Source organism: Oncorhynchus mykiss, chromosome 14 (genome assembly GCF_013265735.2).
Source record: "Oncorhynchus mykiss isolate Arlee chromosome 14, USDA_OmykA_1.1, whole genome shotgun sequence".
NCBI lineage: Eukaryota > Metazoa > Chordata > Actinopteri > Salmoniformes > Salmonidae > Oncorhynchus > Oncorhynchus mykiss.
Genome location: NC_048578.1, coordinates 7,861,792 through 7,881,302, shown reverse-complemented (window position 1 = coordinate 7,881,302; position 19,511 = coordinate 7,861,792). Strand labels below are relative to the sequence as shown.

Sequence of the window (19,511 nt, the reverse complement as noted above, 5' to 3'; positions counted from 1 at the left end):
GGTGGCCTAGCCAGTCTCCAGATCTCAACCCCATAGAACATCTTTGGAGGGAGTTGAAAGTCCGTGTTGCCCAGCAACAGCCCCAAAACATCACTGCTCTAAAGGAGATCTGCATGGAGGAATGGGCCAAAATACCAGCAACAGTGTGTGAAAACCTTGTGAAGACTTACAGAAAACGTTAGACCTCTGTCATTGCCAACAAAGGGTATATAACAAATTATTGAGATAAACTTTTGTTATTGACCAATACGTATTTTCCACCATAATTTGCAAATTAATTAATTAAAAATCCTACAGTGTGATTTTCTGGATTTTTTCTCTCATTTTGTCTGTCATAGTTGAAGTGTACCTATGATGAAAATTACAGGCCTCTCTCATCTTTTTAAGTGGGAGAACTTGCACAATTGGTGTCTGATTAAATACTTTTTTGCCCCACTGTATTTGCCACTTAGTAGGCTAACCATTTGTGGTTATAATTTTCCCTAATTGCTTTTAGATTACAATTCCCCTCTAAGAGCACCTGTGGTTGTGTTGGAATAGATGAAGAGTATGTTGGCCTACAGGTGATTGAACATTCAGAACCACACCGTGCTCAGACGCATGGTGGCGCTTTTACATCATGAGCGCGTTATAGAGGCGCGTGATAACACGGTTCTTGAAGGGGTGAGGTATTCAGTAGCTGCCAAGACACAGCAGCTTTAAGACGGATGTTAAATAGTGCTATTAAATGGCTAAACGATGGAAATAACAAACAGTTATAGTGGGATCCTATGAAACGGAAATCATTTGTATTATTTAAGATCTTGTCAGTTCTGCGTTAGGCCAATAGTTTTTCAGCCAAACAATGGCGATGCAAAACCGAAAAAGACGGTGGCTAAGCGGATGGGCATTTTGTAATTTTGCTCTTATTTTTACTCATTTGAATGGAATCTCAGCGCAGATACGATACTCCATTCAAGAGGAATTAAAAGTCGGAACGGCAGTTGGGAATATAGCTAACGACCTGGGATTCGACACGTCGAGACTGGCGGACCGGAATCTTCGTATCGTGTCTGGAACAAAGCAGGACCTCTTCCAGGTAAACCAGAGAGATGGCGCATTGCTAGTGCACCACAGAGTAGACCGAGAGGAACTGTGCGTAAAATCCGCGCCGTGTTTCATCAACTTGAAAGCGGTGATAGAGAATCCGCTAGAAATGCACCAAGTCACAGTCGAGATAATGGATGTAAATGATAACTCCCCTACCTTTCCAGATGAAACCTATAACTTAGAGATACTAGAGTCTGCTACCACTGGAGCCCGACTCCAGTTGGAAGGAGCTCACGACCCAGATACTGGCGTATATTCTTTGCAATCGTATAAATTAAGCCAGAATCAATATTTTCGAGTAGAAATTGAGGACTTTGGCGAGGATGGCAAAATTCCGTTTTTGATTTTAAAAAGCCCTTTGGATAGGGAACACATAGCCCGATATGATTTGACGTTAACGGCCTTAGATGGAGGCAAGCCACCAAAATCAGGAACTCTTAATGTTACAGTGACTGTGTCTGATGTAAACGACAATACTCCTGTGTGTGATAAGCAGAAATATACCGTAACAGTAAAAGAAAACGTACCTAAAGGTACATTTCTATTGCGAGTTAATGCCTCTGATTCGGATGAAGGCGTGAATGGCGAGGTGGAGTATTCATTGCGAAGTAAATTCAGAGGTATGGCTGCTGAGCCATTTGAGTTGGACAGCAAAACAGGGGAGCTAAAAGTGAAGGGAGGCCTTGATTTCGAGGAGAAGCAGGTGTATGAGATGAAGATATTGGCCTCGGACAAGGGAGCAGTATCTCTCTCCACGCACTGCAACGTGCTCGTCAGAGTGGAAGACGTGAACGACAACAGGCCTGAGATTGACGTCACCTCTCTGTCTAGCCGGATACCAGAGGACGCAACTCCCGGAACCGTGGTGGCTCTGATGGGGATGAACGACCTGGACTCCGGTGTAAACGGACAGGTAGTCTGTTCTTTACCGGAGGATTTACCGTTCGTTCTGAAGCCTTCTCTTGATGGAAATTTCTTTTCGTTAGTCACCAATGATTACCTTGATAAAGAGTCGGTGCCTCGGTATGATATTACAATCACGGCTAAAGACTTAGGAATCCCTCCTCTGGTGTCAACTAAAGTCATTCAAGTGGAGGTAGTGGATGTTAACGATAATAGTCCGCTATTCACTGAAAACCCATATACATTTTATGTCGTTGAAAACAATAAGCCCGGTATGCCCATTTTCTCAGTAAGTGCGTCTGATGTTGATGATGGTGAAAATGCAGAAATTGTATATTCTCTGGACCGTGGGAACACTGGACAACGCGTGACATCCTTCCTGAACATAAACGAGGGCAACGGTACCATTTACGCACTAAAGAGCTTTGACTTTGAAACCCTCAAAACGTTCCAGTTCTGCATCATTGCCAAAGACTCTGGAACTCCGTCTCTAAGCAGCAACGTCACAGTCAACGTGTTCATTCTGGATCAGAACGACAACGCTCCAGTGATCTTGTATCCAGTCAGCCCTAACGGTTCTGCTGAAGGTGTGGAGGAGATTCCCCGTAATGTGAACGCAGGCCATTTGGTGACTAAAGTGAGAGCCTATGACGCTGATATAGGATATAACGGCTGGTTATTATTTTCACTGCAGGAAGTTACTGACCACAGTCTCTTTGCTTTGGACCGCTATACAGGACAGATAAGGACACTTCGGTCATTCACAGAGACAGACGAGGCTGAGCATAAACTGGTCATACTGGTAAAAGACAACGGGAACGTTTCACTGTCAGCAACAGCTACTGTGATTATCAAGGTTGTGGAGCCCAAAGAGGCTTTTGCAGCTTCTGATGTTAAAAGTTCAGTAAAAGATGACGAGGAGGAGAACAGCGTTACATTTTATTTGATCGTTACTTTGGGGTCAGTTTCAACGCTTTTTCTCATCAGTATCATCGTGTTGATTGTAATGCAGTGCTCCAAAACCACAGACTATTCCTCCAAGTATTTACAAGATGTGAATTACGACGGGACACTGTGCCACAGCATCCAGTACAGATCCGGAGACAATCGATACATGTTAGTTGGACCCAGAATGAGTATAGGTTCTACTATTGTCCCGGGCAGCAATGGAAACACTCTAGTGGTTCCCTCAGCACACAGAGCTTCTGGAGAGGTAAGAACTCTCTCTCTATTCTTTACAGCCTATTAAGTCGGATAAAGAGAAATGTTTTGGATGAATTTGTTTCTTGTTGTTTTGTCTCCGCATAATGTCCGAGTGTGCAAACTCGCTGTGTTGGTCGCTGTCCACTTCGCCGAATTACCACAAACTCACTGATTAGCATGCTAGGCTACTACCTCGGGTTTATTATCTGTTATTTTGCGGTGTAACTCTTCAATTCAGTTTCTTCCTCTACCTCCCATATCTATCCATCTTCACCTTTATTCGTTCTTATATGATGGTGGATTTGGATTGTAATTGGTATATTTATTGGGTTTGATGCAACACGTAAACAACGAGTATCGCTCCCTCGGAGCGTTTGCAGTGTTTGTGATTTCCAGAATCCCGGACCACAGGGTGTCAGTGTAACACAAGGAGAATGTCTGGTACTTTGTAGACTAGGCCCCCTCTCTGGTCTGTTTTGTTCCACACATTCAGAGAGAGTATTGCGGACATCAGAACAAGACGTGATGTGATCGTCAGAGAATAGTTGTATTCCTTTACAGTGCTGAAACGTTGGATTCGTTACGGATTATCATGAGTTGGTCATCTGATAATTAAGATATATATTTTTTTGTCATTGAGGATTTTGCTGAACTTTCTGTCTAACCATGGGAGGAGGAGGACAAAGGCGCAGATGGGAGTACTGGTGGGTTGCTGTGCGTTTCTCTCTTCTGCTGTGTTTGGGGGAGAAGGTTTCAGCACAGATAAGGTACTCTATTCCAGAGGAGGTGAAAGAGGGATCTGTTGTTGGAAATGTTGCTAAGGATTTGGGTCTTGACGTCAGTACTTTGGTAGAGAGACGGTTTCGTATTGTTTCTGCATCTAAGGACGCTCTTTTCCAGGTAAATCAGAACAATGGCGTCTTGTATGTTCATAAGATTATCGACAGAGAGGAGCTCTGTGATGGTAATAGCGCCTGCTTGATTGACCTGAAAATGGTTGTTGAAAACCCTCTAGAAATCCATTACGTTGGTGTAGAAATTACAGATGTGAATGACAATTCTCCCAGTTTCCCAGAGATAGCAAAAGGGCTGGACATTTCGGAGAGCACACACGCTGGATCGCATTTCCAACTGCCAGCTGCGCGTGATCTTGACTCTGGAATTAATTCCATTCGCTTGTACAAATTAAGTCAAAACGCTAATTTTGAATTGGAAGTTAGAGATAGAGGAGATGAAAAGGTACCCTTTTTAGTTCTACAGAAAACACTGGATAGAGAGCAGAAATGTGAGCACAGATTATTACTGACAGCAATCGATGGAGGGAATCCGCCGAGATCAACCAATCTTAATTTGACGGTCACAGTGCTAGACATTAACGACAACCGACCTGTATTTAGTCAGGAGGTTTACACTGTAACGCTGGAGGAAAATGTATCTATCAACACTGTTGTGATACAAGTAAAAGCTATTGACTTGGACGAGGCTGTCAATGGTGATGTTGAATATAGTCTTGGCAGAGATCTTAATCGTAAAGTTTACGAGGTGTTTAATTTAGACGGTGTCACTGGAGAAATTCGAGTCAAAGGAGAGGTCGACTTTGAATCGACAGAAGTTTATAGACTTGACGTGCAGGCTTCGGATAAAGGACAGCCTCCCATGACTGTGAGTTGTAGAGTTATCATTAAGATAACAGATGTAAATGACAACAAACCAGATATAGAGGTGACATCCCTCTCTAATTTAGTTCGGGAAGATGCAAAACCTGGAACTGTTGTTTATCTTATTAGTGTTACAGATAATGACTCTGGTATAAATGGAAAGGTGTTGTGTAGTCTGTCAGATACTGTCCCGTTTGAGTTAAAACCCTCATACCAAGATAATATGTATTCTTTAGTGACCAAACAACGTTTAGACAGAGAACTCGTGTCCCATTATGACATCACAATAACAGCTACTGACTGTGGTCAGCCTCCTCTGTCCACATTCAAAACTCTGAGTGTACAGATATCAGATGTGAACGATAACAGCCCAGAATTCTCCCCAAAACATATTGAGCTGTACTTAGTGGAAAATAACGCCCCTGGTGCATCGATATTCTCTGTAAGCGCCACTGATAAAGACTTGAATGAAAATTCTGTGATTTCATATCACATTGTTAGAGGAGAAGGAACACATAATGATATGGCATCTTTTCTGAACATCAATTCGGATAATGGACATATTTCCGCGCTAAAAAGCTTTGATTTTGAATCCCTCAAAACGTTCCAATTCCAAGTTGTAGCTACAGACTCTGGAACTCCGTCACAAAGCACGAACGTCACAGTCAACGTGTTCATTCTGGATCAGAACGACAACGCTCCAGTGATCTTGTATCCATTCAGAACTAACGGTTCCGCTGAAGGTGTGGAGGAGATTCCCCGCAATGTGAAGGCAGGCCATTTGGTGACTAAAGTGAGAGCCTATGACGCTGATATAGGATATAACGGATGGTTATTATTTTCACTGCAGGAAGTTACTGACCACAGCCTCTTTGCTTTGGACCGCTATACAGGACAGATAAGGACACTTCGGTCATTCACAGAAACAGACGAGGCTGAGCATAAACTGGTCATACTGGTAAAAGACAATGGGAACGTTTCACTGTCAGCAACAGCTACTGTGATTATCAAGGTTGTGGAGCCCAAAGAGGCTTTTGCAGCTTCTGATGTTAAAAGTTCAGTAAAAGACGAGGAGGAGAACAGCGTTACATTTTATTTGATCGTTACTTTGGGGTCAGTTTCAACGCTTTTTCTCATCAGTATCATCGTGTTGATTGTAATGCAGTGCTCCAAACCCACAGACAATTCCTCCAAGTATTTGCAAGATACGAATTACGATGGGACACTGTGCCACAGCATCCAGTACAGATCCGGAGACAAACGGTACATGTTAGTTGGACCCAGAATGAGTATAGGTTCTACCATAGTCCCGGGCAGCAATGGAAATACTCTAGTGATACCCGAACACAGGAGGAGAGCTTCTGGAGAGGTAAGAGCTGTCTCTATCATTTTCTGCCTGTTAAATCAGATAAAGAGACATGTTTTGAGGGAATTTGTAAGAGTGTGCAAACCAGCTGTGTCAATGTGTCAATCCCTGTCCATGGTGCTGAATTATCATAAACTCGCTTCTTAGCCTGCTACGCTACTACCTCGGGTTTATTATCAAATCAAATGTATTTCAAATCAAATGTATTCATATAGCCCTTTATACATCAGCTGATATCTCAAAGTGCTGTACAGAAACCCAGCCTAAAACCCCAAACAGCAAGCAATGCAGGTGTAGAAGCACAGTGGCTAAGAAAAGCTCCCTAGAAAGGCCAAAACCTAGGACGACAGCTAGAGAGGAACCAGGCTATGAGGGGTGGCCGGGTGGAGATTATAACAGAACATGGCCAAGATGTTCAAATGTTCATAAATGACCAGCATGGTCAAATAATAATAATCACAGTAGTTGTCGAGGTTGCAGCAAGTCAGCACCTCAGGAGTAAATGTAAGTTGGCTTTTCATAGCTGATCATTAAGAGTATCTCTACCACTCCTGCTGTCTCTAGAGAGTTGAAAACTGCAGGTCTGGGACAGGTAGCACGTCCGGTGAACAGATCAGGATTCCATAGCCGCAGGCTGAACAGTTGAAACTGGAGCAGCAGCACGGCTAGGTGGACTGGGGACAGCAAGGAGTCATTATGCCAGGTAGTCCTGAGACATGGTCCACAGAGAGAGAGAAATAAAGAATTAGAGAGAGCATACTTAAATTCACACAGGACACCGGATAAGACAGGAGAAATACTCCAGATAGTCCCCACACCACTAGAGGCATATCTTCAACCACCAACTTACCATCCTGAGACAAGGCCGAGTATAGCCCACAAAGATCTCCGCCACGGCACAACCCAAGGGGGGGCGCCAACCCAGGCAGGAAGATCACGTCAGTGACTCAACCCACTCAAGTGACGCACCCCTCCTAGGGACGGCATGAAAGAGCACCAGTAAGCCATCGACTCAGCACCTGTAATAGGGTTAGAGGCATAGAATCCCAGTGGAAAGAGGGGAACCGGCCAGGCAGAGACAGCAAGGGCGGTTCCTCTGTTCTTTTGCTGTGTACTCCTTCAATTCCGTTTCTTCCTCCACCTCCCATATCTATCCATCTTCCATCTTCACCTTTACTCGTTCTTTAATGGTTAATTTGTGCTGGAATGTTATTTTGTGGGGGATTTGGATCCAAAACGTAAACAATGATAACAACTCTCGGGGGTTATGTAGTTGTTGTGATTACCAGAATCCCGGACCACGTGGTGTCAGTGTAACACAAGGAGAATGTCTGGTACTTTGTAGACTAGTCCCCATCTCTGGTCTGTTTTGTTCCACACATACAGAGAGAGTATTGCGGAGATTGGAACAAGACGTGCTGTGATAATCAGATGTTTTATTATTATTCGCTGCCTAAACATTAGATGCTGTATGGATCATTACGAGTTGTCCATCTGATCCTCAGGATTGCATTCTTTCATTATTGATCGTGCTTATTTTTTTCTATTTAACGATGGAATATGGAGGACAAAGGCGCAGATGGGAGTACTGGTGGGTTGTTCTGCGTTTCTCTCTTCTGCTGTGCTTCGGAGAGAAGGTTTCAGCACAGATAAGGTACTCTATTCCAGAGGAGGTGAAAGAGGGATCCGTTGTTGGAAATGTTGCTAAGGATTTGGGTCTCGACGTGAGTACTTTGGTGGAGAGACGGTTTCGTATCGTTTCTGGAACTAAAGAAGATATTTTCCAGGTAAATCAGAACAATGGAGTCTTGTATGTTCATAAGAATATCGACAGAGAGGAGCTCTGTGATGGCAATATTGCATGTTTGATAAACCTGAAAATGGTTGTTGAAAATCCGTTGGAAATACATTACGCCGGAATAGAAATCACGGATGTTAATGATAACTCGCCCAATTTTCAAGAGAAAGACAAACTAGTTGATATTTCGGAATCTACCCTTTCTGGCAAGCGACTCCAGTTACCAGCCGCGCGTGATCCTGATGTTGGCGTTAATGCAGTACGTGTCTATAAATTGAGTCACAATGAACATTTTGATTTGCAAATAAGAGAAAGAGGAGAAGATAAAATTCCCTTCTTAGTTTTACAAAAACCCTTGGATAGAGAGAAACAATCTGAACATAGACTAGTTTTAACTGCAGTCGATGGTGGAAGTCCACAGAGGTCAGGGACTCTTAATGTCACTATCACTGTTCTCGATTCGAATGACAACAATCCTGTATTTAGTCATGAGGTATACTCGGTCACATTGCCTGAAAATGTCCAACCCGGAACTATTGTACTCAACCTTAAGGCAACAGATTTGGACGACGGTTCCAATGGTGACGTCGAATATTTATTTGGTAGTGAACTTCTTCCCAAGATATATGATGTATTTAGTTTAGATAAAGCTACAGGTGCAATTCGTGTTAAAGGTTACGTTGACTTCGAGGACATTGACACATATAAACTAGACGTCCATGCCACTGATAAAGGGCAGCCCCCAATGAGTACGGATTGTAGAGTCATTATAAAGATACTCGATTTAAACGACAATAAACCCGAAATAGAGGTGACATCCCTCTCTAGTATGTTGTCAGAAGATTCAAAACCAGGAACTATTATTTCTCTAATTAGTGTGACAGATAAAGACTCTGGTATTAATTGTAAAATTGTATGCAGTCTTTCAGACGATGTACCTTTCGAATTAAAGCCCTCATACCAAGATAATATGTATTCTTTAGTGACCAGACAACGTTTGGATCGTGAACTCGTGTCCCATTATGACATCACAATAACTGCCACTGACTGTGGTCAGCCTCCTCTGTCCACATTCAAAACTCTGAGCGTCCAGATATCAGATGTAAATGATAACAGCCCAGAATTCTCCCAAAACCCCCTTGAGCTGTACTTAGTGGAAAATAACGCCCCTGGTGCATCGATATTCTCTGTAAGCGCTTGTGATAAAGACTTGAATGAAAACGCTGCGATTTCATATCACATAGTTAGAGGAGAAGGGACGCAGAATTATATGGCTTCTTTTTTAAATATCAATTCTGATAATGGACATATTTCCGCGCTCAAAAGCTTTGACTTTGAAACTTTAAAAACATTCAAATTCCAAGTTGTAGCTACAGACTCTGGAACTCCGTCACAAAGCACGAACGTCACAGTCAACGTGTTCATTCTGGATCAGAACGACAACGCTCCAGTGATCTTGTATCCAGTCAGCACTAACGGTTCCGCTGAAGGTGTGGAGGAGATTCCCCGCAATGTGAACGCAGGCCATTTGGTGACTAAAGTGAGAGCCTATGACGCTGATATAGGATATAACGGCTGGTTATTATTTTCACTGCAGGAAGTTACTGACCACAGTCTCTTTGCTTTGGACCGCTATACAGGACAGATACGGACACTTCGGTCATTCACAGAGACAGACGAGGCTGAGCATAAACTGGTCATACTGGTAAAAGACAATGGGAACGTTTCACTGTCAGCAACAGCTACTGTGATTATCAAGGTTGTGGAGCCCAAAGAGGCTTTTGCAGCTTCTGATGTTAAAAGTTCAGTAAAAGACGACGAGGAGAACAGCGTTACATTTTATTTGATCATTACTTTGGGGTCAGTTTCAACGCTTTTTCTCATCAGCATCCTCGTGTTGATTATAATGCAGTGCTCCAAAACCACAGACTATTCCTCCAAGTATTTACAAGATGTGAATTACGACGGGACACTGTGCCACAGCATCCAGTACAGATCCGGAGACAATCGGTACATGTTAGTTGGACCCAGAATGAGTATAGGTTCTACTATTGTCCCGGGTAGCAATGGAAATACTCTAGTGTTACCCGAACACAGGAGGAGAGCTTCTGGAGAGGTAAGAGCTGTCTCTAAACCATTGCACCTCAAAATATATGTATTGGCATGTTTTGTCCGTGGCTAACGCAACCTCTTTGCAGCAGCGGATGCTGGCCATGGTGCTGAACTACCAGTTTAGTAGTTCAGCACCGATTAGTTTATATGGGGAGAGCATTATACTGCTAGGCTAACTACTGTACCTCAGGTTTATTACATGTTCTTCTGCTGTAGTTCTTCAATCCAGTCTCTATCTCTTCTGCTCACATCTACGCACCTTCATCTTCATACTAGACCTTCTTAAAGATTATTTACTGGAGTTGGTGTTTTTGTTGGTTTGGATGCAAAACGTAAGTTGATAACAACTCTCTCGGTGCCTATCTAGTTGTTGTCGATACCAGAATCCCGGACCACATGGTGTCAGTGTAACACAAGGTTACTGGTGCTTTGTAGATTAGGCCCTTCCCTTCTCTGGTCTGTTTTGTTCCACACATACAGAGAGAGTGGTGCAGACGTCAGAACAAGACGTGTATGTTAGGGATAATCGTATTTTATTTCGGTGCTGACGCATTGAACTTCACATGGATGAGAACGAGTTGGTCATCTGATCATTAGGATTGTATTTTATCATTGAGGATTGTGCTTACTTTTCTGTCTAACGATGGGAGGAGGAGGACAAAGGCGCAGATGGGAGTACTGGTGGGTTGCTGTGCGTTTCACTCTTCTGTTGTGTTTGGGGGAGAAGGTTTCAGCACAGATAAGGTACTCTATTCCAGAGGAGGTGAAAGAGGGATCCGTTGTTGGAAATGTTGCAAAGGATTTGGGTCTCGACATCAGTACTTTGGTGGAGAGACGGTTTCGCATTGTTTCTGGATCTAAGGACGCTCTTTTCCAGGTAAATCAGAACAATGGCGTATTGTATGTTCACAAGAATATCGACAGAGAAGCGATTTGCAACGGCAAGGTAGCTTGCGCGATAGACCTGAAAATCGTTGTTGAAAACCCGCTTGAAGTCCACTATGTAGGTTTAGAGATAACGGACGTAAATGACCACTCGCCAAGTTTCTCTGAGAAAAATCTACACATAGAGATAGCTGAAAATAAACCTGCAGGAGCTCGATTTGAACTCCAGCCTGCGCGTGATTTCGACTCCGGAATTAATTCTATACGTTCCTATAAGTTAAATCCAAATGAACATTTCGATTTAGAACTGAGAGATAGTGGGGAAGGGGATACAATCCCGTTTTTAATTTTACAGAAAGCATTGGACAGGGAACAGGAGACCAAACATTCATTACTATTGACAGCATTGGATGGGGGGAATCCACCTGGAACAGGTACTCTAAACATCACTGTCACAGTTCTTGACGCAAATGATAATCAGCCTGTATGTAGTCAGGACGTCTATTCAGTTACATTTCAAGAAAATGCTAATATCGGTAGGTTTGTAGTTAGAGTGAATGCAACCGATGCAGACCATGGGTCAAATGGCGTGGTGGAATATACTCTCGGTAGAAATTTAAAGCGGAGAGTACATGATATTTTCCTATTGGATAGGATTACTGGCGCAATTAAGGTGAAAGGCCCGGTAGATTTTGAAGAAAATGAGATGTACAGTCTAAATGTACAGGCTTCTGATAAGGGCCAGCCTCCACTGACAACTGATTGCAGAGTTATTGTAAAGATACAAGACGTGAACGACAACAGACCACAAATAGAGGTTACATCACTCTCTAATACCGTGTCTGAAGATTCTAAACCTGGAACTGTTATATCTCTCATCAGTGTGACAGATCAAGACTCTGGTATTAACGGAAAAGTTATTTCCAGTATAACTGAAAACGTGCCATTTGAATTAAAACCCTCATATAAGGATAACGTGTATTCTATAGTCACAAAGGGACGTTTAGACAGAGAATTCGTGTCCCATTATGACATCACAATAACTGCCATTGACTGTGGTCAGCCTCCTCTGTCCACATTCAAAACTCTGAGCGTCCAGATATCAGATGTGAACGATAACAGTCCAAAATTCTCCCAAAACCCCCTTGAGTTGTACTTAGTGGAAAATAACGCCCCTGGTGCGTCCATATTCTCTGTAAGCGCTTGTGATAAAGACTTGAATGAAAACGCTGCGATTTCATATCACATAGTTAGAGGAGAAGGGACGCAGAATGATATGGCATCTTTTCTGAATATAAATCCTGATAATGGTCATATTTCCGCGCTGAAAAGCTTTGACTTCGAAATCCTCAAAAAGTTCAAATTCCAAGTTGTAGCTACAGACTCTGGAACTCCGTTACTAAGCAACAACGTCACAGTGAACGTGTTCATTCTGGATCAGAACGACAACGCTCCAGTGATCTTGAATCCAGTCAGCGCTAACGGTTCTGCTGAAGGTGTGGAAGAGATTCCCCGCAATGTGAACGCAGGCCATTTGGTGACTAAAGTGAGAGCCTATGACGCTGATATAGGATATAACGGATGGTTATTATTTTCACTGCAGGAAGTTACTGACCACAGTCTCTTTGCTTTGGACCGCTATACAGGACAGATAAGGACACTTCGGTCATTCACAGAGACAGACGAAGCTGAGCATAAACTGGTCATACTGGTAAAAGACAACGGGAACGTTTCACTGTCAGCAACAGCTACTGTGATTATCAAAGTTGTGGAGCCCAAAGAGGCTTTTGCAGCTTCTGATGTTAAACGTTCAGTAAAAGACGAGGAGGAGAACAGCGTTACATTTTATTTGATCATTACTTTGGGGTCAGTTTCAGCACTTTTTCTCGTCAGCATCATCGTATTGATTGTAATGCAGTGCTCAAAACCCACAGACTATTCCTCCAAGTATTTACAAGATGTGAATTACGACGGGACACTGTGCCACAGCATCCAGTACAGATCCGGAGACAAACGGTACATGTTAGTTGGACCCAGAATGAGTATAGGTTCTACAATAGTCCCGGGCAGCAATGGGAATACTCTAGTGTTACCTGAACACAGGAGGAGAGCTTCTGGAGAGGTAAGAGCTGTTTCTAAGCATTACATTTTGAAAGCATATTGGTGGATATTTTTAAGAATTTATCGTGCGTAATGAAATGTGTGACTGATGATGAAGCGGTTGCTGTCGACCCTGGTTGTGCTGAATTCGTGCTTAATGTCTTGCTTTGTTTTTGGGTTATATATGCATGAGTTATGATGACCTCTCTCAAATAGGTGGATAGTGATAGACCAGGCCCAAAGAAGACTCATTAGTGTAATTCACCTGTCTACAAACTGATTTTCTGTGCGTAATGGAGAAATGAACTCGTTCATGCGGTTGCTGTCCACTCTTGTGGTGCTGATTTACAAAGTTAATTGCTTTTCCTTGCAATCGAGGTATTTACTATATCTGTCTGTTACATATGTAGTCATCCAATCCATTTATTCCTAATCCCTTTCCATGTAGTCCCCCACAACCTTTCCTCATCCCACGCCTGTAACTATAATATTGCGCTGGTACTTTTGCTGATGCTAATACAGTAATGTACAATCATTCTAGAGCCTTGTGTACTCGTGGTAAGGAGTAGTTCGGTCCGCATGGTGTCGGTGTCACACAAGGAGAATGACTGACTGTCTAGTGTTTTGTATATTAGGCCCTGCCCCTCTCTGGGTTGTATTGTTCCCAAATGCATAGAGAGCTGTGCGGACATCAGAACAGAACGTGCTATGATAGTCAGATAATAATTGTATTCTTTTTCTGTGCTGAAACATTGCATTCCGTTATGGATCATCATGAGTTGGTCATCTGATCATTAGGATTGTGCTTTTTCATTGAGGATTGTGCTTACTTTTCTGTCTAACGATGGGAGATGGAAGACAAAGGCGCAGATGGGAGTACTGGTGGGTTGCTGTGCGTTTCTCTCTTCTGTTGTGTTTGGGGGAGAAGGTTTCAGCACAGATAAGGTACTCTATTCCAGAGGAGGTGAAAGAGGGATCTGTTGTTGGAAATGTTGCAAAGGATTTGGGTCTTGACGTCAGTACTTTGGTGGAGAGACGGTTTCGTATTGTTTCTGGATCTAAGGACGCTCTTTTCCAGGTAAATCAGAACAATGGCGTTTTGTATGTTCATAACAAAATCGACAGAGAGGAGCTCTGTGATGGCAATATTGCATGTTTGATAAACCTGAAAATGGTTGTTGAAAACCCTTTAGAAATTCATTATGTAGGTGTAGAAATCACCGACGTCAATGATAACTCTCCTATTTTTCCTGGAAATGAGCAGTATTTGGAAATAGCGGAACAGACCATGCTAGGGACGCGATTCCAAATCCAGGCTGCACGGGATCCAGATATAGCGTTAAACTCTGTCCGTTTGTATAAATTAAGTCAGAGCGATCATTTTGAAATTGAGATTAGAGACGATGAAGACAAAATACCTTTCTTAGTCTTGAAAAAAGCTTTGGATAGGGAGCTCAAAACCAAACACAGATTACTTGTTACTGCAGTTGATGGAGGTAGTCCACAAAGATCAGGGACGGTCAACGTCACTATTAATGTGCTTGATTCGAATGATAACCGTCCTGTTTGTAGTCAAGACACCTATTCAGCGAGACTACGGGAAAATGCCGCACTTGGTACTGTGGTTGTTAGGGTAAATGCCACTGATCTAGATGAGGGTTCAAACGGTGAGTTGGAGTATACTTTAGGCAGAAACCTAAAGCGTAAAGTATATGATATTTTTGAACTGGATAGCCTAACTGGAGAAATTAAAGTCAAAGGTGAGGTGGACTTCGAGGACACAGAAGTTTATAAACTAGATGTACAGGCTTCAGACAAAGGACAACCTCCCTTAACTGTGGAATGCAGAGCAATTATAAAGATAATTGATGTTAATGATAACCAACCAGAAGTAGAGGTGACATCACTGTCCAATGTCGTTTCAGAAGATTCAAAACCCGGAACAGTTATTTCGCTCATTAGTGTGACAGATAAAGACTCAGGTATTAATGGTAAAGTTTTGTGTAGCATCTCCAACAATGTACCGTTTGAGTTAAAACCGTCATATGAAGATAATATGTATTCCTTAGTGACCAAACACCGTTTAGATCGAGAGCTAGTGTCTGTTTATGACATCACAATAACTGCCACTGACTGTGGTCAGCCTCCTCTGTCTACATTCAAAACTCTGAGCGTCCAGATATCAGATGTGAACGACAACAGTCCAGAATTCTCCCAAAACCCCCTTGAGCTGTACTTAGTGGAAAATAACGCTCCTGGTGCATCGATATTCTCTGTAAGCGCCACTGATGAAGACTTAAATGAAAATGCTGCGATTTCATATCACATAGTTAGAGGTGAAGGAACACTGAATGATATGGCATCTTTCCTCAACATCAATTCGGATAATGGACATATTTCCGCGCTCAAAAGTTTTAATTTCGAAACCCTCAAAACGTTCCAATTCCAAGTTGTAGCTACAGACTCTGGGACTCCGCCTCTAAGCAGAAACGTCACAATAAACGTTTTCATTCTGGATCAGAACGACAACGCTCCAGTGATCTTGTATCCAGTCAGCGCTAACGGTTCTGCTGAAGGTGTGGAGGAGATTCCCCGCAATGTGAACGCAGGCCATTTGGTGACTAAAGTGAGAGCCTATGACGCTGATATAGGATATAACGGCTGGTTATTATTTTCACTGCAGGAAGTTACTGACCACAGCCTCTTTGCTTTGGACCGCTATACAGGACAGATAAGGACACTTCGGTCATTCACAGAAACAGACGAGGCTGAGCATAAACTGGACATACTGGTAAAAGACAATGGGAACGATTCACTCTCAGCAACAGCTACTGTGATTATCAAGGTTGTGGAGCCCAAAGAGGCTTTTGCAGCTTCTGATGTTAAAAGTTCAGTAAAAGACGACGAGGAGAACAGCGTTACATTTTATTTGATCATTACTTTGGGGTCAGTTTCAACACTTTTTCTCATCAGTATCATCGTGTTGATTGCAATGCAGTGCTCCAAACCCACAGACTATTCCTCCAAGTATTTACAAGATGTGAATTACGACGGGACACTGTGCCACAGCATCCAGTACAGATCCGGAGACAAACGGTACATGTTAGTTGGACCCAGAATGAGTATAGGTTCTACAATAGTCCCGGGCAGCAATGGGAATACTCTAGTGTTACCCGAACACAGAAGGAGAGCTTCTGGAGAGGTAAGAGCGGTTTCTAAGAATTTCAACATTTGAAATATCCTGTACGAAAGTATATTTTTGGTCATTCGATTGTATATTTGTTTCTGGTTCGTTGGAATGTCTTTAAGGTGCTTAATAGAAGTGAGGTTGTTGAAGCGGTCGCTGTCCACTTCGGTGTTGCTCGATCACCAGCTCATTTGCTGTATTTATCTTCGCTTAAGTCTACAAGTCCATCTCTCTCTCTCCTATTTTTACATGTTCTCATCCCTTCATTGCTTCTGCGTAGTCATGGCAACTGGAAAACAGACAATAACTACAAGTTCATATGGTCATGGAAAACCGAATACCGAACCACATGGTGTCGGTGTAGTACTAGGATACTGTTTTTATAGGTCAGGCCCTGCCCCTCTCTGCGCTGTTTTGTTCCACACAGACGATAGCAGTGCGAACATACGAGCAGGACTTGTTCTGCTGGACAGATAATTACTGTGTTCGTTTTTGGTGCTGAGGTATCGGTATGGATCATTTCGAGTTTGTAATCTGAGCGGTAGGATTGTATTTCTTTCGTTGAGGATCGTGTTTTGTTGTGTGTTTAACGATGGGAGACAGAGGACAAAGGCGCAGATGGGAGTACTGGTGGGTTGCTCTGCGTTTCTCTCTTCTGCTGTGCTTCGGAGAGAAGGTTTCAGCACAGATAAGGTACTCTATTCCAGAGGAGGTGAAAGAGGGATCCGTTGTTGGAAATGTTGCTAAGGATTTGGGTCTTGACGTCAGTACTTTGGCGGAGAGACGGTTTCGCATTGTTTCTGGATCTAAGGACGCTCTTTTCCAGGTAAATCAGAACAATGGCGTCTTGTATGTTCATAAAAATATGGACAGAGAGGAGCTCTGTGGTGGCAATGGCGCTTGCTTGATGGACCTGAAAATCGTTGTTGAAAATCCTCTAGAAATTCACTACATCGGGGTAGAAATAACGGATGTTAATGACCACTCGCCCAGTTTTGCTGAAAAAGACGTACATTTGCAAATAGCGGAGAACACCCTCATGGGGGCACGCTTTGAACTCCAGACAGCGCGTGACTTAGACATTGAAAGCAATGCTGTCCGTGTGTACAGGTTGAGCCAGAATGATCATTTTGATTTAGAAGTGAAAGACAATGGGGAGGAGGATAAACTTCTGTTTTTAGTTTTAAGTAAGCCACTTGACAGAGAGCAAAATCGCACGCATGAATTATTGTTGACTGCAGTCGATGGAGGTAATCCACCGAAGTCAGGTTTACTTAATATAACTGTCATAGTTCTAGACACCAATGATAATCGACCTGTTTTTAATCAAGACATATATTCAGTTTCTTTAAAGGAGAACTCCCCAATTGGCACAATTGTTACCACTGTTAATGCGTCTGATGCTGATGCCGGTTTAAATGGAGCGATAGAATACTCTCTGGGAAGAGCAGTGAAACGTAAAGTGTATGACATTTTCCAGTTGGACAGCATTACTGGTGAGATTAAAGTGAAAGGTGAAGTTGACTTTGAGGAAAATGAGGTTTACCGATTAAATGTACAGGCGTCTGATAAAGGCCAGCCCCCTCTGACTGTTGACTGTAGAGTTATTATAAAGGTAGTAGATGTGAACGATAATAAACCAGAGATTGATGTAACATCCCTCTCCAATACAATAGCTGAAGATTCAAAACCAGGAACTGTTATTTCTCTAGTTAGTGTGACAGATAAAGATTCTGGGATTAATGGTAATGTCATATCTACAATAACAGACAACGTGCCATTTGAATTAAAACCTTCATTTAAGGACAATGTGTTTTCTATAGTCACAAAGGGACGTTTAGACAGAGAACTCGTGTCCCATTATGACATCACAATAACTGCCACTGACTGTGGTCAGCCTCCTCTGTCCACATTCAAAACTCTGAGCGTCCAGATATCAGATGTGAACGATAACAGCCCAGAATTCTCCCAAAACCCCCTTGAGCTGTACTTAGTGGAAAATAACGCCCCTGGTGCGTCCATATTCTCTGTAAGCGCTTGTGATAAAGACTTGAATGAAAACGCTGCGATTTCATATCACATAGTTAGAGGAGAAGGGACGCAGAATGATATGGCATCTTTCCTGAATATAAATTCTGATAATGGCCATATCTCCGCACTGAAAATATTTGACTTTGAAACTCTGAAAGCTTTCCAATTCCAAGTTGTAGCTACAGACTCTGGAACTCCGTCACTAAGCACTAACGTCACAGTCAACGTGTTCATTCTGGATCAGAACGACAACGCTCCAGTGATCTTGTATCCAGTCAGCACTAACGGTTCCGCTGAAGGTGTGGAGGAGATTCCCCGCAATGTGAACGCAGGCCATTTGGTGACTAAAGTGAGAGCCTATGACGCTGATATAGGATACAACGGCTGGTTATTATTTTCACTGCAGGAAGTTACTGACCACAGTCTCTTTGCTTTGGACCGCTATACAGGACAGATAAGGACACTTCGGTCATTCACAGAGACAGACGAAGCTGAGCATAAACTGGTTATACTGGTAAAAGACAACGGGAACGTTTCACTGTCAGCAACATCTACTGTGATTATCAAGGTTGTGGAGCCCAAAGAGGCTTTTGCAGCTTCTGATGTTAAAAGTTCAGTAAAAGACGAGGAGGAGAACAGCGTTACATTTTATTTGATCATTACTTTGGGGTCAGTTTCAACACTTTTTCTCATCAGCATCATCGTGTTGATTGTAATGCAGTGCTCCAAAGCGACAGACTATTCCTCCAAGTATTTACAAGATGTGAATTACGACGGGACACTGTGCCACAGCATCCAGTACAGATCCGGAGACAAACGGTACATGTTAGTTGGACCCAGAATGAGTATAGGTTCTACAATAGTCCCGGGCAGCAATGGGAATACTCTAGTGATACCCGAACACAGAAGAGCTTCTGGAGAGGTAAGAGCGGTTTCTATGCATTTAATTTTGAACGAATATAGATTGTGATTTGAATGTCTCCAGTGCTTAAATTAAAGACTTTATGACTGACGATGGAGTTGCTGTCCACCCCGATGGTGCTGAATCGGTGCTTAACATCCTATTTGTGTCGTTGGCAGATATGCTCTTGTTTAACATTATAAATGTTTTATTGTTTAGATATTCTGATCTCTTTTTTTAATGTGTGACTTGCCAAAACCAGGTCCCAATAAAACTCA

At 42.7% G+C, this 19,511-nt stretch overlaps 5 protein-coding genes across 6 annotated transcripts in view; all 5 read left to right on the top strand.

Moving 5' to 3' along the window:
• Positions 1–697: 697 nt before the first annotated feature.
• LOC110487717 (protocadherin gamma-A5-like) lies at positions 698–3,241 on the top strand. Its single transcript, XM_021559630.2, has one exon. It carries the CDS (start codon positions 845–847, stop codon positions 3,239–3,241), a length of 2,397 nt encoding a protein of 798 aa, XP_021415305.2. The 5' UTR covers positions 698–844.
• A 451-nt stretch (positions 3,242–3,692) lies between these two features.
• The window catches only part of LOC110488691 (protocadherin alpha-C2), a 213,341-nt gene continuing 197,522 nt past the window's right edge, over positions 3,693–19,511 (top strand). The window contains exon 1 of one of the 2 annotated variants that reach the window (XM_036942812.1): positions 3,693–6,222. In XM_036942812.1, coding sequence (XP_036798707.1) covers positions 3,862–6,222 — 2,361 coding nt within the window. In that variant the 5' untranslated portion in view covers positions 3,693–3,861. Of the gene's footprint in view, positions 6,223–10,677; positions 13,137–19,511 lie in introns of those variants that run through there. The other variant, XM_036942825.1, reaches the window with a different exon arrangement.
• On the top strand, positions 7,565–10,405 carry LOC118938743 (protocadherin alpha-7-like). The gene is made up of 2 exons (XM_036943583.1): positions 7,565–10,133; positions 10,346–10,405. Exons 1-2 carry the CDS (start codon positions 7,773–7,775, stop codon positions 10,403–10,405), a joined length of 2,421 nt encoding a protein of 806 aa, XP_036799478.1. The 5' UTR covers positions 7,565–7,772.
• On the top strand, positions 13,796–16,349 carry LOC118938741 (protocadherin alpha-3-like). The gene has a single exon (XM_036943578.1). It carries the CDS (start codon positions 13,959–13,961, stop codon positions 16,347–16,349), a length of 2,391 nt encoding a protein of 796 aa, XP_036799473.1. The 5' UTR covers positions 13,796–13,958.
• On the top strand, positions 16,738–19,461 carry LOC118938740 (protocadherin alpha-3-like). Its single transcript, XM_036943577.1, has 2 exons — positions 16,738–19,254; positions 19,453–19,461. Exons 1-2 carry the CDS (start codon positions 16,894–16,896, stop codon positions 19,459–19,461), a joined length of 2,370 nt encoding a protein of 789 aa, XP_036799472.1. The 5' UTR covers positions 16,738–16,893.